The sequence below is a fragment of the Papilio xuthus genome, unplaced genomic scaffold (assembly GCF_000836235.2).
Source record: "Papilio xuthus unplaced genomic scaffold, Pxut_1.1 DF826933.1, whole genome shotgun sequence".
In the NCBI taxonomy this organism is placed as follows: domain Eukaryota; kingdom Metazoa; phylum Arthropoda; class Insecta; order Lepidoptera; family Papilionidae; genus Papilio; species Papilio xuthus.
Window position 1 is genome coordinate 530197 of NW_013531716.1, and position 18916 is coordinate 549112.

Consider the following 18916-nt stretch of genomic DNA (forward strand, 5'->3'; position numbering starts at 1 on the left):
AAACCTCGTTTAGGCAAGTGGGAATAGAATCGTAGTTCGAAATAATTGGGAAAGCAAAAATTGTACCACTCATGACGCGCATGCTCGGACCTATTGCTTTGTACTGAGCTATAATTAGTAGTAAAAACAATCATTTCGTATTTATGCTATTAACCAAATTGGATTTCATCGAGATTGTTAAGGGATTACTGTGTGATAGAATTAAACAGAAAATAACTTCTTTTCTGAATAGTGTAGTTATTATTGGAGTAGAAGATTTTAAAATTAATAATTGGTATATTGAAATTTAAAGATATCTAATACTACAATTTTTAAGATTTAATGAACCCGGCAAAAAGGAACCCTTTTGAGAAATGTCAAAATGACAATCATCTGTCTGTCACAACTGTACCAAGCGGCGTTCAAAGTGTTTTATTGTGTTACGAACTTATTAATAATAGTTTTATAACTAAATCCACAATGTCCGATAGCAGAGAAGGAGATAAGAAGGTAATGAAGCATTATCTGAGCTAAGTGCACGAACCTCAACTACACTATCACCTAACTGTCAATAATAACATGTTATCTTTTTTTATCTTTTCGACCTTGATTCTCCCTAGAGGTCATAAAAAGCCCTATAACGATAGCCCTTAGACTATTTTTATATATTTTACAATTATATAATTAAGTTTTCTACTCATAAAAAAGGTTTTAGGCGATAATTTATCAATCCAGCATATGTTTTATTAAAGAACTTGATTTGTTTTATTACCTCGTAATATGTCAGTGGAAAACTGCGTAATATGCTTTATTTTTAATGCGCACTTAATCCTACAGCGCGTTACATATGAAACGGTTTTTTTTGTTGTTATTTGATACTATCCAATTTATATATTTAAATATATAACTTTTTATATCAGTAATAAAAGTTAAACAACACAAATCACACAGAGCATAATATCAATCTATGTTACTTTTATGTGATGATTGGATATATGATAGATTTTTTTTTAATTTGGTGATCCTATGCAATGTCGAAATTTAAAACATACATACAAAATGAACCCATCCTCAACTTTATTTGAATCTCCAGATTTTAGAAATCATACCTTTTTCAGAATTAATGTTATTAAACAATTTTAACACACAAACCTTATAAAAAATTGAGAAAAACACACACACACCGAATATTCAATTTGGTATCAAGACTCAAAAGAACTTTTGTTAGAGAAAAACATTTCTATGTTGCTTGACCAAAGAATCAATTTAATATTTTATTTTTAAAACTCTTTTATATAAATATTGGCTAAATAAATATATAACTTATAAATTACAGACATATGACAGCAGGCTGAGGCCAGCGGTAAGCTAATTATTAAATAAAACTCTGTTCTGTAGATAAAATATTTGTTAGTAAAGCATGATATTAAAAATATGGTAACAGGTTTTTTTTATTTCTATATTTTAATTGTTATTTTTTCATCATAATCAGCTCACTATATGTTCCCACTAAGGGGCTCGGAGTCTACCCTAAGTTAAAGGAGACTAGGCCTTAGTTAACCACACTGGCCAAGTGCGGGTTGGTTGATTTCACACATATCTTTGAATTTCTTCGTAGATATGTTATTATTTTTTTTCTATTTAATCATATTATATGAGTGCTTAATATTCAGATAATTTTAATGCATGAAATATTTATTTTTTTATGCAATGGTGTTCAAATACTATTCATTATTAGAAAGAGTGAATAGGCCATTTGTAAATTATATTTATGGCAGTAAGGTATGCTTTTTTATACATTTGGTGTCATTCTTATTTATAGTTCAACTTTATTAATGTTCTTTCGTTATTAACTGACAGATGTCAATTTTACCGCCATTTTGTTTTGTGAATTGTGGCTAACCGTAACTTTATACCCATCTATATAAATCTGTTTGTTTCCGAGACCCAAATCTCTATATAAAACATATAGTCATCCCTATTTTTCATGTTTGACAAAACAGAGATAAAATTATGCTTCAAATGAAGATTTTGGTCTCCGAACCCCACAGTATATAGTCTACAATGACTTGTTTTAAAAAATATAAATTTAAGGTTATGGTGTATGTATGTGAGAATTTTACAACAGATCTTCAGTTCGTAGAACACAAACAACATTTTAATACCGGTAACTCGGAACTGTAAGCAGAGATTACAAACTTTCATTCGGCGGGATCTGGCATAACTTTCTCACCTAAATGTAGATTGAAAAAAAACTGACTTGTCTATGACTATGACAAAAGGCAAGCTTGATACTTTATTTTACGAAATTAGTCAACTAGTTTAGGGACACCTATAGTCTAAATTTTATGTCACAGTGTAACATTGACTTTGTAAATAGTTAAAATTTAAATTGTATTGGATAATATAATATATAATATAATATTATTACGATGTTATTTTATCATTACTAATACTTCCTCGTATCTTAGATTACGAGACATTGATCTACATGTTGTGTCTATCTGATATATGCAAATAATATACATTTGTTATAGACGACATTCTTAAGTTACGTATTTAGTTAAATAACTTGCCTTACATAAAGGACTTCAAATATACATTCGTAAAACGAAAATCGAAATATTATGCAGATATTTTTTTTTCTTCCATTCAAAAACTTCTAAGGCATGACTGAGTGTCTTTTGGCTCGTAAATGTTTTTCATAAAATACCTTAATCATGGTGACTATTCATTTTTAAATCACCTTTTTCCTACTACATTTATCTTATTACGAAGCATGGTAAATAACTAGCTAGTACTATATAGTTATTCGTAATTATTTCTCGTATTATATAATTTTGCAGTGTTGTCTGTTTTAAAGTATGTTATGACAATATTATGTACTTGTTTAACTTTTTATAGACTTGCAATTTAAGTGATAAGGCGAATAGAAACATGTAGTCATTTCCTACGTCAATATTCTATTTGTCGTAAAACAACGCCACTTTGAGTCAAGCGATAGTTTGTGATAAATCTTACTTAAATTATAAATGCGAATGTTTGGATGGATGGACGGATTTTTGATTTTTAGATCAGCTGCATTGATGTGGCTAAAATTTGGCGTAGATGTAAAACTCATAGACTACTAATTATTATTTTTAATTCCGCGCAGATAGAGCCGCGGGCGACTTTTATTTACTCATCAATGTGTTTAGTTTTTTATAATGTATAGAAAAAAGACAGAAAATCTTTATTCAGATGTTTTCATGGACGACATTAAAACCTCTTTTCCACTAGATTAGCTACACGCGACGCCTATTCTTATGAAATAATAGTACAAACATGGCTCATAAAAGTAACAACAGTGTTAACAGTGGTAGAGCCCGCTTTAACATCTTCGCACGAATTGGCCCGGCTCGCCCGGTGAAATACTACGACCACGCAGAAGACAGGCATCAAGTGGAAGTAATTCCGCGTTTCGTCTGATGAGTGTGCTTCCCGGAGGCCAAAATTAGTCCTCTTTCCCTTCCCCTCCTTTTTCTTATAAGGATATGATGGGAAGTGGAAGTGGACTTTCCGGATGAGAGGATGCATGGAAAGGGAATATATTTTCTTGCTGTGCATCCTCTCCTCCGTCTATTAAAGGTAAGCAACGCATATGCAATTGCGTATGTCTATGGGCAACGGTCACTTCGCTATATCAGCGATTTCAGGTGGCCGCTCGCTCGTTTACCACTTCATGATATAAAAAAAAGTAATCGAGCGGGACACTCGTTAGTGGAAAAGGGTTTTTATTTGATTAGTAATTGTTTAAAAACCGATAAGTTGTAAACACTTTATATTGTTACATCAACACGTAATAGTTCAAGTCATCGCGTTGTATTTATCCAACTGTAGACGTCTGATAATGGTATATACGTAAAAAATATACCGTGACTACAATATTATGCAATACATTTATTGGCTTAATCATTCTACTACAGGGCAAAGGCAACTTTTCCATTCCTCCATAAGTCACTATTCTGTGATTCGTGTGCCAATCTTTCTAAAAGAAATAAGTTATTCAAAAATCCTAAAATAGTAGTAGGAAAGTTTCTTTTCCCCCAAATGACCTATTATATCATAATGCTAGCTGTCATCCGTGACGGATCGCGTGGAATTAAAAAAAATGAGTAATCTATATGTTCGTCCAAACTATGTTTTACATCTATGCCAAATTTCAGCGAGATCTATGCAGTCTTTCTAGAGAGACCTTCTAAAAACAAGCATCTAAAAAATCGCATTTACAATATTAGTAAGGTGAGACTTGCTTACGCTGGAAATCTAATGTTCTAGTAAATTACGAAGTAAACATTACCGTAAAATGTGAATGTTATACTGTATATTATTTTTAATTATTTACAGATTATATTATTTACTTTACAACCATTCAGAATTAAAATATAGAAATTCACATTTAATAACTTATAGCGAAGTTATCAGTCATATATATATTATGTCATATATATCAGTCAAAGAAAAAATTGCAGGTCAAACTGCCTTGTGTGGTGGAAATACAAAAAGGTCTTATTACGAAGCACTGGCTGTTTGGACGGTAAACTCATTAAAAAAAACCTGTTGCTTACCTATTTCCAAGTAACAGTCGTATTCAAATTGTATGAAATGAAACTATGATTTTAATACGAGTAAAAATAGCTACATGTTTCATGTACACAGTAGCTAATATCTGCTAGTAAACTATTCAATGATAATGAATATGGACATTCATATAAGTTATTGCGTCGATCGCTTCATTGTTTAGTTGACGCGAGTCGCGCGGCGGGAACATCCTGTGACAGTTCGTTTTCCCGCCAAAATTTGACATTGACAGTGCCATAGTGATTTTTTAATTTTGTTTTTTTTTTTATTAAACATGGATATGCTGAATAAGGTAAAATATTTGTTTGAATTTTTTTATGTTTTATATTTTTCTTAATTGATCTTAATGTTCTGACATTATTGATAAGAATCATAGTTTATTAAGAGTTTATAGTGAATGTTATCTAAGTGTCTACAATTTATGGTATAGAATAATGATAATTGTAGGTCAAATATGTATGAACGAATTAAGATAATAGTTTTAAACTAAACTCTCAGTCTAAATTGTTTTAGTTTTAAATCATTGCATATTATAAGTTCGGTATAGTTTTATTAAATGTTGTTACATAAAAATTACGCGATAATAAATTATTCTGGCTGAATATCTGAATGAGTCGTTTCATAATTCACTCTACTGATATCAAATATGACCTACAGACAACAGAAGTCAATAAACATGTAGATTTTAATAAAGCATTGTAAAATATCAGTGGTCTGTAACTATCAATATCTTACTTCTTACTTGTATGACCATGCATTCGTTTGTTACCAAGGTAAAGGATGAAACCTCGAATAAAGATTGCAGACTGATATAGCGTTTAGGCTACTCGTTTTTTTTTAATTGCACGTAAACGAAGTCACTGGCCACAGCCACTAAAAGATAAAATATAACCCAAAGAGGTACTCTATTAAAAAAAAGTCATTTTGATTACGAAGTTATGAAGAATAAAATGTGACAGATTAAATTATCTTTTACAAATACGATACAATTTGAATTGTATAGAAATTGTTATTTGGTAAACTTTAGAATGGATGGTATTATAGATTGACAATAATATTACGCGGGTTATGAAATACATAACGAATAAATATTTCCTACTCATTGTCTGCTTTTTATAATGTTCACCAAAAGTCAAACAAAAGACAACGTAATTCATAAAAAAAATACCAAAGAATCTCGAATAAGTGTACACAGATTGCACATTTCGCATTTACCATGGGGAGTGTTCCGAAGAACTGTTTTAGAACGATTCCTGCCGCCATGTTCCGCCATCGGACGATACAACTAACCGCCAGGGTAATTCCACATGGCTGGCTGGCATTCCACAACGGTGCGATTCTCGCGCAATTTCTTGCCTCGCACAGCCGCGTTATGGAACGGTCTGTCCTCGGCGGTATTTCCAAACCAATACGACTTAGGGACCTTCAAGAAGTGATACCTACCATTTCCTTAAAAGCTGGCAACGCATCTGCAGTTCCTCTGGTGTTGCAGATGTCCATGGGTGTGGTTGATCACCTCGGTGTTCCCGCCGCTCGTTTGTCGTCTTCTCTTATAAAAAAAAGGTCTAATAGATAGCTACATGCGATCATAATATGATGAATTTTCTAAAACAACAATCCGAATGTGAAACTAAATAAGTTGTAACTTTAACTAGATAAAGTCAAGTGGTTTTGTTACTTAAAATCGTACAATTATATATTTATTTTCAACGCACACATAAATAGAAAAAATTGTATCAATTATATACATTATATGTTGTTAAGGTTTGCATGCATTTACACCGTAGCGTAATTTTGTTAGTTGATTTTTGTAACGACCTTGACTGACGAAAGCAAGGAACTATGTAATTTGTTAAATCAATTCTGCGGTTTGTATAAGAGGATAAAGTATAGCTAAAGTTCTATTAAAATGAAACTATTAACATTAGTATAGTATATCTGTGTAGTTTCAATGACTACGATAAAAAGGTCAGGTTAAGAACTACGATAACTTCTACTTATATTAAAAACTAGCCATTTATTACGTCACACGAACTTTTAAGATTTTTCGAGCCCTGCCCCATCCTTGTCACCCCTTTCCCCTATATAGTGTGATGTCACAAATTTCACAAAAAATTATAAGGCAAGGCAGGGGCAAATCTAACTAATATTATGAGTGCGAAAGTTTAGATGTATGGATGTTTTGAAGGTGTCTCCAGAACGGTTTAATGGACCTCGAACACAGAGGCTACTAATAAGTATAATAAGTTTTTTTTAATTCCGGGCGGACGGAGTCGTAGGCGACAGGCAATAAATATTAAAAAAAATTGACGTCACAAAACTTGGGAACCCTTTATCACACGTCACACTTCATCGACCCCCTCCCTCCTCCATAATATGTGACGTAATTTATAGATGAATTCTTAATTCCGATTTAAATATTATGATTCTCGTTCAATAGTCTTGTTTAATTGAAAGTGAACATATAGCCTTTATACAATTTTTTACGCACTACATGCTCATGTTACGTTACGGTGTGATAGAGTGACGAGATAAGAAACGCACTATATTGTTATCATATGTACAGTAAGTGCCGGCACATATACGTCAAGTGACGTGCCACATGACAATTTTAATTGAACTGTTTCGTTAAATTAATTGGTTCGTTTGTAAACTATAGGAATAATGAGCGAGAGACAATTGTATAAGTCTTGGGTATGTATGTATTTTGTATATTTGCCTAATATTATACTATTTAATAACTTTATAAGTTGCAATGATAGTCAATAGTTTAAATTATTAAAATATTTAAGAACAATTTCATTACGCAAGCAACGTGTGGTATATAAAAATGCAAAAGTTTACTTTGAATCACATCAAAGTACAACGATTTAGGAGCATATAAGCGACAAATTTACAAACATTAATTTTTATTTATATAGATAAGATAATGAATTAAAATACTAAGGCGACATTTTTTTTATTAGTATAGTTATTCATATTTTATTGCTAGCTGTCGCCCGCAACTGTGTCCGCGCGAAACTAAAAATTTTTATATGTTCTTCCAGACTATGTTCTACATCTATGCCAAATTTCAGCAGGATCTAGCTGTTCTGGAGATACCTATCCGTCCAAACATTCGTATTTATAATATTATTATAGTAAGAAATAAGATTGTATTTTAAAATAGATATATAAGGGCAATATTTAAAAAAAAAATCCGTTGAGTAGAGTAATGTTAGCTTCTTTACTGCAAATTGTGTTTACTTTTAGACAGCGCAGTTCATGTCGGCGCATAATGCACTCGCTACTTCAATCTCCATAATAACTGGGTTGATGTTACGAGTCTGTTGTAACTTGGAATTAGTACATCCCTTCTCCTAAGTATGGAACAGAGAAGTGTACTTGACAGATGGACGCATAAGAGATGGAAATATCCTTATTCTCATCATCCTTCTCTGTCTATTGCATTACCAACCTTTTAAATTGCTGTACTCAATGAAAGCGTTCACTTGATTTTAGCGAAATCTTTTGTCGTTATAAATTTCTAAAATAAATAAAAAAAAATGTTCATTTATTAATCCGTTTGGAAGGTTGAAAAATATTCGCAATGACCTTAAAAAATTAGCAGTTATATTCGATCTGTCAAATCAAGTAAAAAATGTTTTTACATCTGTGGTAATACGCATCTACCCACACTTTTTGTTTGTCAGTTTTATCAGAGTTTTTGTACGGATTAGTCTATATGAATATTTTGTTTTTTTATTTGTGTGTACGTGTATATATATAGTTTTTTAATTTAATCAAAATGACGAATATGCACGTTTTACAAGTAAGTATTTATTAAAAAGATATTTTACATATCAATTTTTAGTATTATATTTAAATTAAGTCGTTCACGTTACGTTAAATATGTTTAGAATGATGCTTTTAACTTTTTAATAAATTAAATAAGGTTAATTGTTTTTGATAATGTTATATTCTTTTTAAAGTTTTAAATACAAAAGGATATTAATCAAAATTAATCGTTATTCTCTTGTTTATCAACTTTGTAAGAAAATTTTGTAATAAACAAATATAAAAGTGCGTTTGTATTTCATCTTTAAACAATACAACATAGATTCGACCTCAAACTATTTACATAGTAGTCGCAATCACAATATTGTGAATAGACGATATGCAGTAGAATAAATTTACTCTTTACGTCTGTCTTTATTGACGTATACTCAAGGACAAACAACTAAAGATATTGATAAAAATTGTATTCATATAAAATGCTGTCTCATTACGATTCGAATATCTTTTATAAAAATCATTGGATTATTTTTTTAACTTTGAAAAACTATCGATATAATTAACAAGCAGTTGCCCGCGATTTTGTCAGCGTAAATAAAATGGCCAAAGTTACTCCTACCCACAGCTACCTACTAGTTAAAGTCTTGTCAAAATCGGTCTAGTTTTGGAAATTGGAACAGACGCGGACTTGTGGACAGACTGATAAACAGGTGGACAAAAAAAATTAAAAATCGGTTTTTCGCTATAATGAAACGCAAATATGGAATAGTCACGAAATATGTTTTCATAGAACATACAAACACTCCAATTTTATTAAATATATGTTTGATGTAAATACATTGTAAGACGTAGTACGCCCCCAATGAGGTGCTAATATTTGTATGTTTGACGAAATTTTAAAAGTAAAGGTCAAAAGGTAATGGAACTATAAATAGCATTTTACTAATAAAATGTTTTGGCGCCTTTTTTGGGATCGCCTATAACAAAATATCGAAACACAAAATTATGTAAAACATATAAATATTTTGCATATACGAAGTTTACCCCTTTGACCTTCAGATCCGGAGTCATCAACGCACGCCGTCAGGTTCGAGGGACTTCAAGGAGGCGACGAAGCGCGATGCTCTTGCCAGGGTTGAGGTGGAATTGGAACGGCTGGTGGCCACCGTGCCGGAGACCAGGCGGCCACAGATGCTCAAAGAGTTCCAAGGCTTCAAGAACTTGTTTAGCAGATTTCTGGCAGAACGTAAGTTTGTCCTTTGCCTATTATAAAAATACATCGGCAACTTTTGTTCGTGAATTCTGTTTGGCCCACTAACTATAAATGGACTGGTTATAAGACGTGGTTTTCTGTGTCTCTTTGATTTACGCCATTTTGGCGCTGATGGTAGCGGTTTATAGCGGTCGTGTGGATTAGTTCTACTGATAATATAGACAGAATTTGCTGTCACGTAACAACAGGCGCGTTTAAATAAGAACAAAAGCAAAACTGTAATTTTCAAACAATCGCCTATTTATTTAGAGAGATCAGTGGTTTGTCCTGACTCAAGATGTATATAAAATATGTGTTTATGTATGTGTCTACTAATAGAGTGCAATACAATCGCAATTCATAAACGCAACTCAAGTCACTTAGAAGCTATTGAGTTGCTATTAGTTCTAATTTGCAGCAAATAGGTTGATGTTTCTGCATTACGTACTGTCAATATTTTTTCCTCCATAACCGAATCGTTATAATTATGAAATTCGAAATTTGAAATATCGTTAACATTAACTTTTAAAAGTAAAAATAATTTAAGTGCAAAACAATTTTTAAGTCCAAATTCTGGTATTAACTTTTTAAAAATAATAATTTCCAGAATTAATTTTTGTAAATCGAAAATGAATTTTTCAAATTTAGAACTACATTAACAAACAATTGACATTTGACATTCTCATTTCGAAATCATATAATAAGTCTAAATTTTTATTTAAAATGTCTAAAAGGTGTTTTCTAATTCAGAGGGACCTTCCGTAACATGGGAGAAGATCGAGAAGCTTCCAGAAGGTGCTGTAATTGACTACGCGAGTCTGGAGACGCCGACTACAGACAACGTACACCATATGCTTGACAAGCTGGTTGTGGTCAAACTGAACGGTGGTCTCGGCACCTCAATGGGTTGTAAAGGTCCAAAGTCCGTCATACAAGTGAGGAACGAGCTCACATTCTTGGATCTCACAGTACAGCAAATAGAGGTAACTATCATTTGATATAAAAGATATGTTTACTAATTTTCTTTTGTCTATCTTATCTTAATTAATTTCTTTGCTTTTTAGTGATGGTAAAAATTAATTTCATAGACAATACAAATATTTTAATGTGTAAACGGCTGTCAATGTAATTAGTGATGTTCATCGATGTACTAGCATATCGATAATTATGAGAAATCGATTGAAACATGTTTCCTGTTGTCTCTTTTTTAATTTTAACTTTCCTGTTTTAATTTTATTGCGTATTGATAAATATTGCTTATTTTAAGTCTAATCTTACTTCTTACTAATACTATAAATGCGAATATTTAGATGTAAGGATTGATAGATGTTTGAAAATATCTCCAGAACGACTGAACGGATGTCGATGAAATTTGGCATACATACAGATCATAGCGTGGTACAATACATAGGCTACTAATTATATTTCTTTTAATTCCGCGCGGACAGAGTCGCGGGCGACAGCTAGGTGAATTATAAAAATGTGTTGTAATTTGATTTTTTTCCGTTCCTAGCATTTAAACAAGACATACAAATGCAATGTGCCCCTCGTGCTGATGAACTCGTTCAACACGGACGAGGACACGCAGAAGGTCATCAGGAAGTACAAGGGGTTGAAGCTGGACATCCACACCTTCAACCAGTCCTGCCATCCCAGGATCAATCGGGAGTCGCTGCTGCCCGTCGCCAAGGAGGGAAATGTTCACTCTGATATTGAAGCGTAAGTACAGATTAGTGTTAAAAGAATAGATTTATATTTCTTTTCTTTCATCCGCTGTATTTCTTTTCTTTCTATATATTTTCTTTCTTTCTAAATTTATGCACTATTCCGTTTTTATAATTCGAATTTCAAATATTCAATTTTTTTTTAATTGTCTATGAATGATTAATCTTATCTATGCTTATTACGGTTTCTTTTATGTGATTTGTCTGTTTAAAAAGCGTGGGTTTTCACTGTCGAAATAGTCGTATTTGATGTAAATATACAATGCAGTACCATAACTAATTACTTATAACATTGAAGGTTGAAAGATGGTTAAAACTAATTAACAATTTAATCGATTCGCTAAGATACGTGAATTGTATGAAAACGTAACTATGATATAGCGATATTTTTATTATTATGACAGCCCAACAGTACACGTGATGACGTCACCTGCCTTATTAAATAAGATTATGTAAATTTTTACATAAATAAGTCAATTATTTCGTCAGATTGCATCAGACACGCCTACCTCTCGTATAATATAATCTACAGACGAAATTACTTGTCATATCTAGATATAGATAAAATAGTTTAAAGCCGATTTAATATATCTTTAAGATAAGACTGAAAACTATGTTAATATAATTCTTACGACATTTACTTATTATATTATTTAATAATATAGAATGTCTTTGACGATTTATTAACACTACAAATGACCATTACTTTTCTGATTGTCTTCATAATGAAGATTTTACACACTAGCTATCGTATGCGGCTTCATCATTAAAAAATAATTATTAAGTAACCCATGTGTTCTACCAGATTATGTTCTACATCTATGCCAAATTCCAGCAAGATCTATGCAGCTGTTCTTAAGATACCTTCTAAAACACATCCGTCCATCTAAACATTCTCGTTTATAATAGTAAGATTTGAACATTGAAATTCGAATCTTAAATAGAATTTCTCCTCAGATGGTATCCCCCCGGTCACGGAGACTTCTACGAGTCCTTCCACAACTCTGGTCTTCTGCAGAAGTTCATTAAAGAAGGCAGGACGTACTGTTTCATCAGCAACATCGACAACCTTGGAGCTACCGTCGACCTGAACATCCTCAGCCTACTCCTCCATCCAGATCCTCAGAAACCGATATCCGAGTTCGTCATGGAAGTCACAGATAAGACCAGAGCTGATGTCAAAGGTGGAACTCTAATCCAATATGAAGATAAACTGAGGCTTCTCGAAATCGCTCAAGTCCCGAAAGAACATGTCGACGATTTTAAATCAGTCAGTCAGTTCAAATTCTTCAACACCAATAATTTATGGGCGAAATTAGATGCTATCCAAAGGGTGGTAGACCAAGGGTCTTTGAACATGGAGATAATAGTTAACAACAAGCATTTAGGTGATGGTCTGAATGTGATACAGTTGGAGACGGCAGTTGGTGCTGCGATGAAGTGCTTCGAAGGTGGTATCGGAGTCAACGTCCCCAGGAGTCGTTTCCTTCCAGTCAAAAAGACGTCAGATCTTCTTCTCGTCATGTCTAACCTTTATAGTCTTTCGCATGGCTCTTTAGTGATGTCTCCACAAAGGATGTTCCCGTCTACTCCGTTGGTGAAGCTGGGTGACAATCATTTCGCGAAGGTCAAGGAATTCCTGAATAGATTCGCTACGATCCCAGATTTGATCGAATTAGATCATTTGACTGTGTCTGGTGATGTCACCTTCGGAAGAGGAGTATCCCTCAAGGTGAGTTTTTTTTTTACTTTATAGCTCATAGTTTAACAATTTCTAATTTTTATTTATGAAAACTTCTTAATATAGAATTTACGTAATACAAGAAAAGTGTGTCTAACCGTGGGTTTCTAACATCAAAATTACTTTATAAAACATATCGTCATCCTTGTCTTTTATCTCAGGCAAAACAGAAAAGACAATATGTTTTAAATTGAGGTTTCGGTCTTAGAAACTCACAAAGTATTTGATTTTGGTCCTTCGAGTCTGATTTTTTTTAATAATATATTTTTTTTCAGGGTACGGTAATAATAATAGCTAACCACGGGGACAGGATCGACATACCGTCGGGCGCGGTGTTAGAGAATAAAATAGTGTCAGGCAATCTACGTATCCTAGACCATTAGGAGCTTTCATATAGTCGAGGACTTTTATTTCCTACCCTGTTTAATAACAAACGTAATGAAATAAGTTCAAAAACTTGTCGTTGCTAAATTGTAGCTTATATGTCTAAAGTTTGATGTTCATCTTAGTACAATAGTACGTTTAAAAATGTACTTTATTGCGATAGCTTTAAGGTGTATTATTGCATGTATAGGGGTTTCTTAGTTTTAGCTTCGTGTAGATTCTATTTTACTTTTTTTTTTTAAATTGAATCCAAGAAAATGGCTGTCTTGTGATTTAGAAAATAGTTTTATGTCGTATGTTTATTTATCGTTTTTTTTATTATTTTATTAATATTAAGAATAAATGAAAATTGAATAAAAAATTGTTATTTTCAAAGGGTTTATGTAAAATAATTTAATATGTAACAAAAAATACGTACAATTTTTTTTGTACGATTTAATTTTTTTTTCTTGTTGTGTTTAAATTATTGTTTTGGGAATTAATAAACATAATAATCACAATATTCATTACAATTTAAAATAATTCTTGAAAAAAAATGCACAAAATTATTTATATTTCTATAATAATTAAATTATTTAATTATATTTATTATGATCATTGTAGTTTAAAATAAAACGAAAAATGATAAAATATGGAACATTTTAGAAAAAAATCACCTGAAAAAAAAATATTACGAAAAAGATTTTTTTTTTCAACTGAACTCATTTATATAGGTTTACTAGCGGACCCGACAGACGTTGTCCTGTCTACACGTCTTTAATTTTAATAAATTAATATGAAGTTAATATTTGATGAAAATTGTGAATCTAAACCATTCCCAGATCCCCTTGAACACACACAAAAAATTTCATCAAAATCGCTCCAGTCGTTTGAGAGAAGTTCAGTGACATACACACTCACAGAAGAATTATATATATAAAGATATAGGTCATTACTACTAATATTATATTTTATTATAGAATTTAATAAATTTACTCGCAAATTTTTAAATGATTTTGTAAAAATAAATGTTGTTATCAAACTGTTTTTTTTTACCTTATGTTCAACTAAAATCTAATTCAATAGAAATGAGAAGCAACAAACAATTACCTTTATGAGGCTGTTATTGCAGACTTTAAAAACAAACTTGTATAAACAATTTTCAAAATAAAACCATCTTACTAATATTATAAATACGAATGTATGGATGGATATTTATTAAAATGTATCACCAGAACAGTTCTGATCACGATGAAATTTGGCATAGATGTAGAAAATAGTATGGCAAAACACAGACTACTAATTTACAATTTATAAGCTATGTTTAGATAAAGAAAGTTAACTGAAGTCAAACTGCGTAAGCAGTTTTGTGGGACGTCTTAAATATAAGTGTAAATTTTTATTAATAAATATATTATGTAAAAAAATTTATTAATTCCACGCGGACGGAATCAGTAAAATGTGGTAAATATAATTTTTCTTTTTCTATTGAATTGGAATATAAATGGCGTATATTCAAATAATCGTGTATGTCCGTGTACAGAAAACAATTTCTCTGCGAAGCGCGCGGCTCAGAGTTAGCCGTCAAAATAATTCAAATGACGTTTGTAAAAATGAATCTTCGATATTAAAAATAAAGGAACACAGTTTTTAGGAATATAGAAAATAAAAGTTATACGAATATTATTTTAAAAACCTTTATTTATAATAAACATTAGTTAATAACTGTATTAAAATATTGCAATAAATATGTGAATGATTAAATAAATTATATAATTAGCCGGTGTCAGTATCGATATGAGAGTAGTTTGTTATCTGTGCTTCAAGGCTTCTGACAGAGGAGAAGTCTTTCGGCTTCGGCCTGAAAAGAAAAACAAAAATTAAACAAAAAACAACGATTCGTAGGTAAAAATATTATATTAGATTTGGTATACTGCGTGATACGAAGTTCATTCTTTGTTTCGCGATTCCATAACGAAGTTCAAAAATGTACAGAACACATTTCGTGTACATTCCATTCAAAATGCACATTGTCTAGGGAGGGCTGATGTTTAGTGGTCGTATGATCAAAAAGTACGCTATAAGTTAGTGTCTTTTTACACTATTAAAGGCCCAGATAGGTAAAACTTGAATTGTCAGATTTGGACGGAAATACTGACGCTGGCAATTTTTTCGCTTCTTTGGTACAAGGAACGATGATTGAAATCGCTACAAAAGACATCAAAGCATGAATAAGTACAATGCATCTTACCTGGATCATCTTATAAATGTTGGAGATAGCTTCATCGTTGCGGCAGGGCATGGTGGCCATCATCGTCCCCATAGAGCGCTTGCCGCCCCAGCTCGATGTGAAAGTGAGCTGGGCCTCAGCCAGCAAGAAGATGCACGCAGCCAGGAAGAAGATGACGAGAAACTTGTACATGTTGATTGCTTGAAGTTGTTGTAATAACCTGAAGGAATGTCGATTGCTGAGAAGCTGAGAAGCGTCTGATGCTTTGAGATGAAAGTGACGAGTATTTATACGTGTTAGCCAAATGAAGGAAGCCCTTTTTAATTTGTCTTGTCGACCAATTATGACGTTTGTTCTGTGATTTGTTTTTATTATTTATTTCTAAGTAAGTTTGAAAAAGCAATTTGAGTAGGCCGAAGTGATGGAAAGTTTTCAGTGGACTATGATTAATTTTGTCGGTGGTCAATGTCATTTTTAAATTAATTTTGATCTGGTTTTTTTTACTGACGGTTTATTTCTTGATGACGTAGCGTAGCTTTTGCTTTATGTTTTAAGATTTTTTAACCGACTTCAAAAAGGAAGAGCTTCTCAGTTCGTCTGTATGTTTTTTTCAATTCTTTGCTTGTTTGATGGTCTTTTTATTTAAATATCCCCTTCTCTGTCGTCTGCCCATTGAAGCATCATCAAAAATGCATCAGCGGTGACTTCGCGTAAACTGCGGTATCCATTTTACTTTTTACAGATGCATATTTTTTCTCTTTGTCTACTTGACAAGAACTATAATAACACAAGTACATTCTGGATTTTTCCATGACAAAACAAATATTAATCAAATCCCACAATTAATTCATTTGTCTTTGGAAACCTTACAAATGTCTTGTCAGCAATATAAAAAGGGACATCTCTGATAAATAGAATCATTCGAAACGCAACATGAAGAACCCCAGTCGCATCAAGTTTTCTAAACGTATCATTATTTGCTTTTTATTAATTTTAAACATGTTTACTTTGACGAAAAGTCAGCTAATTTTCACGTCTTTCTGGGAGCCAAAACCTGGAGACAAGGAAATGATGATCACTCCAAACGAATAAAAAACCTTTTTGGATATTACGTGGTATGTTTACTTTTATCTTATAGTTTATCGGATATGCTTAATTACTTGCGTATTAGTTAGCTTGTGCATTTTGTTAGTTTTGTACTCTTGATAGATTTCTACTTAGATATTTGAAACCTTTTATTTATTGATCCTTGTAATGCATTGGACCAATTAACCATTTAACAGTGGTAGAGCCCGCTAAAAACATCTTCGCACGAATTGGCCCGGCTCGACCGGTGAAATACCACGACGTTCGTCTGATGAGTGTGCGTCCCGGAGGCCTAATTTAGTCCTCTTTCCCTTCCCACCCTTTTTCTTATAAGGAAAGGATAGGAAGTGGAAGTGGACTTTCCGGATGAGAGATGCATGGAAGGGGATGATATTTTCTTTCTGGGCATCCCCTCTTCCCTCGATTAAAGGTAGGCAACGCATATGCAATTGCGTATGTCTATGGGCAACGGTCACTTCGCTATTACAGCGATTTCAGGTGGCCGGTCGCTCGTTTGCCACCTTATGATATTAAAAAAAACAAGTAAAAAAATCTATTTAGGTCCTTGATTAAAAAAGGTTTCAAAGCCTAAGTTGTACTATTAACTTTATGTAGTATAGTGTAAAAAAAACTGTACGATAAAGAGAAAGTGACTCATAAAAGTCCTTTGTACTGCAAAAATGCATGGTTATATAATTCAAAACATTGTCATTATAATAAATTATCAATAATATTTAATGTAAGCAGGAAAAAATAAGAAACAAACATGGATGGGTATAGTTTTATTAAAATTCTTTTCTCATCGTACTTTCCAGACCTTCAAACAAATAGTATGAAGAAATACAATAAAATAATTCATAATGACAATCTTAAATATCAGAAGTTTGTAGTGCTGGCAACATTTGAAAAAAGGAACAAATAGCTCTATGGTTCATTTTGGCTGTTCAATTTAAATTTCGAAATGCAGAATAATTACTTTCGGCTTATGATAAATGTATAATCTTAATGTAAAAGATAGAGCTATTTATTTTGCGTAGTTTAGTTTAGTAACGTATCAATTAAATAGAACATACATAAGCTTTCTGGCAGCTTTGCTTCGATTTTATTTTTTATTTGAAATTTTGCAAATTATATTTTAAAAATAAAATGTTATTTCAGATGCGCCGCGCTGATTCTTCAATAGAAATGTAAACTTTAGTTGCCAGTATTAAGAACCCTCTTTGGTAATTTTGTCTACGTTTAAATCGGAATTGTTTAAATGTCTACTGATTTTTTATCTATATTTTTCATCACAGCCCAAGAATATCTAAAGGAGACATATCTAACTTGCAGTTGTTATAAATATAATCATGTTTAAAATGATTGAAAGAATTGCAAAGAAAAATGACAACAAACAATTTATAATATAAATTGAGTACGGCTGTGTGATTTAAAATGTTTCTTAGCTTTGTCTTATGTATTTTCATATTGAATAATTACATGCTTCCATATTCAATGTGACATTACTATCTTAGTGTTGCCATATGTATTTAAAAATAATATAGCATTATGAATCTAATCTTTGTCTACCTCTTCCCAAATGTATAAACAACCTAATTTCAAAATAAAGGGACGGAAATAGAAAACTGAGCAAGAAATATCAACACAAAGGTAATATTAGTGAATCTATTTATCGGACGAACGATAAACGATCATTCAAGATGATACATAACCCGTACATAGCGTCAACATAATAGTGTGATAAAGCTGCCAACGTTTCTTATATTATTTGCAATACAACCATATAGCGACTGTGATGTAGCTTAAAACATTTATTTAAACTTAGTTGTGACTTGGAACAAGATTCTGATTAAATAAGAATTGAATCATTCATGAATAAGTTCAGAGGGATCATAAGTTTAGTTAGAAACTCATACTTGGGATGGTACAAGATTTTCATTAATTATTAACTCGAATTAAAAATCATAAGTCCAAAAGCCATAGAGTAGATAAAGTTTAGGTTTCGAATGAACATTTTACTCTATGGTTTATAATTTAGAATGTGTCACAATCATGCTCCAAGTGTTAGGAAACGTTAAATTTATTTACAGTGTGATAGTTGCAGTGTGAAATGGCCTAAAAGATCTTAATGTTATCTTATGTATAAT

At 32.0% G+C, this 18916-nt stretch overlaps 1 protein-coding gene across 5 annotated transcripts; it reads left to right on the forward strand.

The window, feature by feature from the left end:
- The first annotated feature begins 372 nt into the window (after nt 1-372).
- On the forward strand, nt 373-13805 carry UGP (UDP-glucose pyrophosphorylase). 5 transcript variants are annotated; one of them, XM_013318040.1, is made up of 7 exons: nt 373-489; nt 1316-1342; nt 9433-9619; nt 10376-10608; nt 11139-11344; nt 12307-13081; nt 13366-13805. In XM_013318040.1, exons 1-7 carry the CDS (start codon nt 460-462, stop codon nt 13471-13473), a joined length of 1566 nt encoding a protein of 521 aa, XP_013173494.1. In that variant the 5' UTR covers nt 373-459; the 3' UTR covers nt 13474-13805. The 5 variants fall into 5 exon arrangements, with proteins under 5 accessions (XP_013173494.1, XP_013173496.1, XP_013173498.1 ...); XM_013318042.1 differs by lacking the exon at nt 1316-1342 and having other exon boundaries at nt 13366-13804; XM_013318044.1 differs by lacking the exons at nt 373-489; nt 1316-1342 and adding an exon at nt 4749-4891 and having other exon boundaries at nt 13366-13804.
- Nucleotides 13806-18916: the final 5111 nt, after the last annotated feature.

Excerpts from the sequence above, each read along its gene's own strand:
- UGP (XM_013318040.1), top strand. The coding sequence starts at position 460 with ATGTCCGATAGCAGAGAAGGAGATAAGAAG. Across the intron at positions 1,343-9,432 it reads ACAGCAGGCTGAGGCCAGCG|ATCCGGAGTCATCAACGCAC; the intron begins GTAAGCTAATTA and ends TTTGACCTTCAG. Across the intron at positions 11,345-12,306 it reads GTTCACTCTGATATTGAAGC|ATGGTATCCCCCCGGTCACG; the intron begins GTAAGTACAGAT and ends ATTTCTCCTCAG.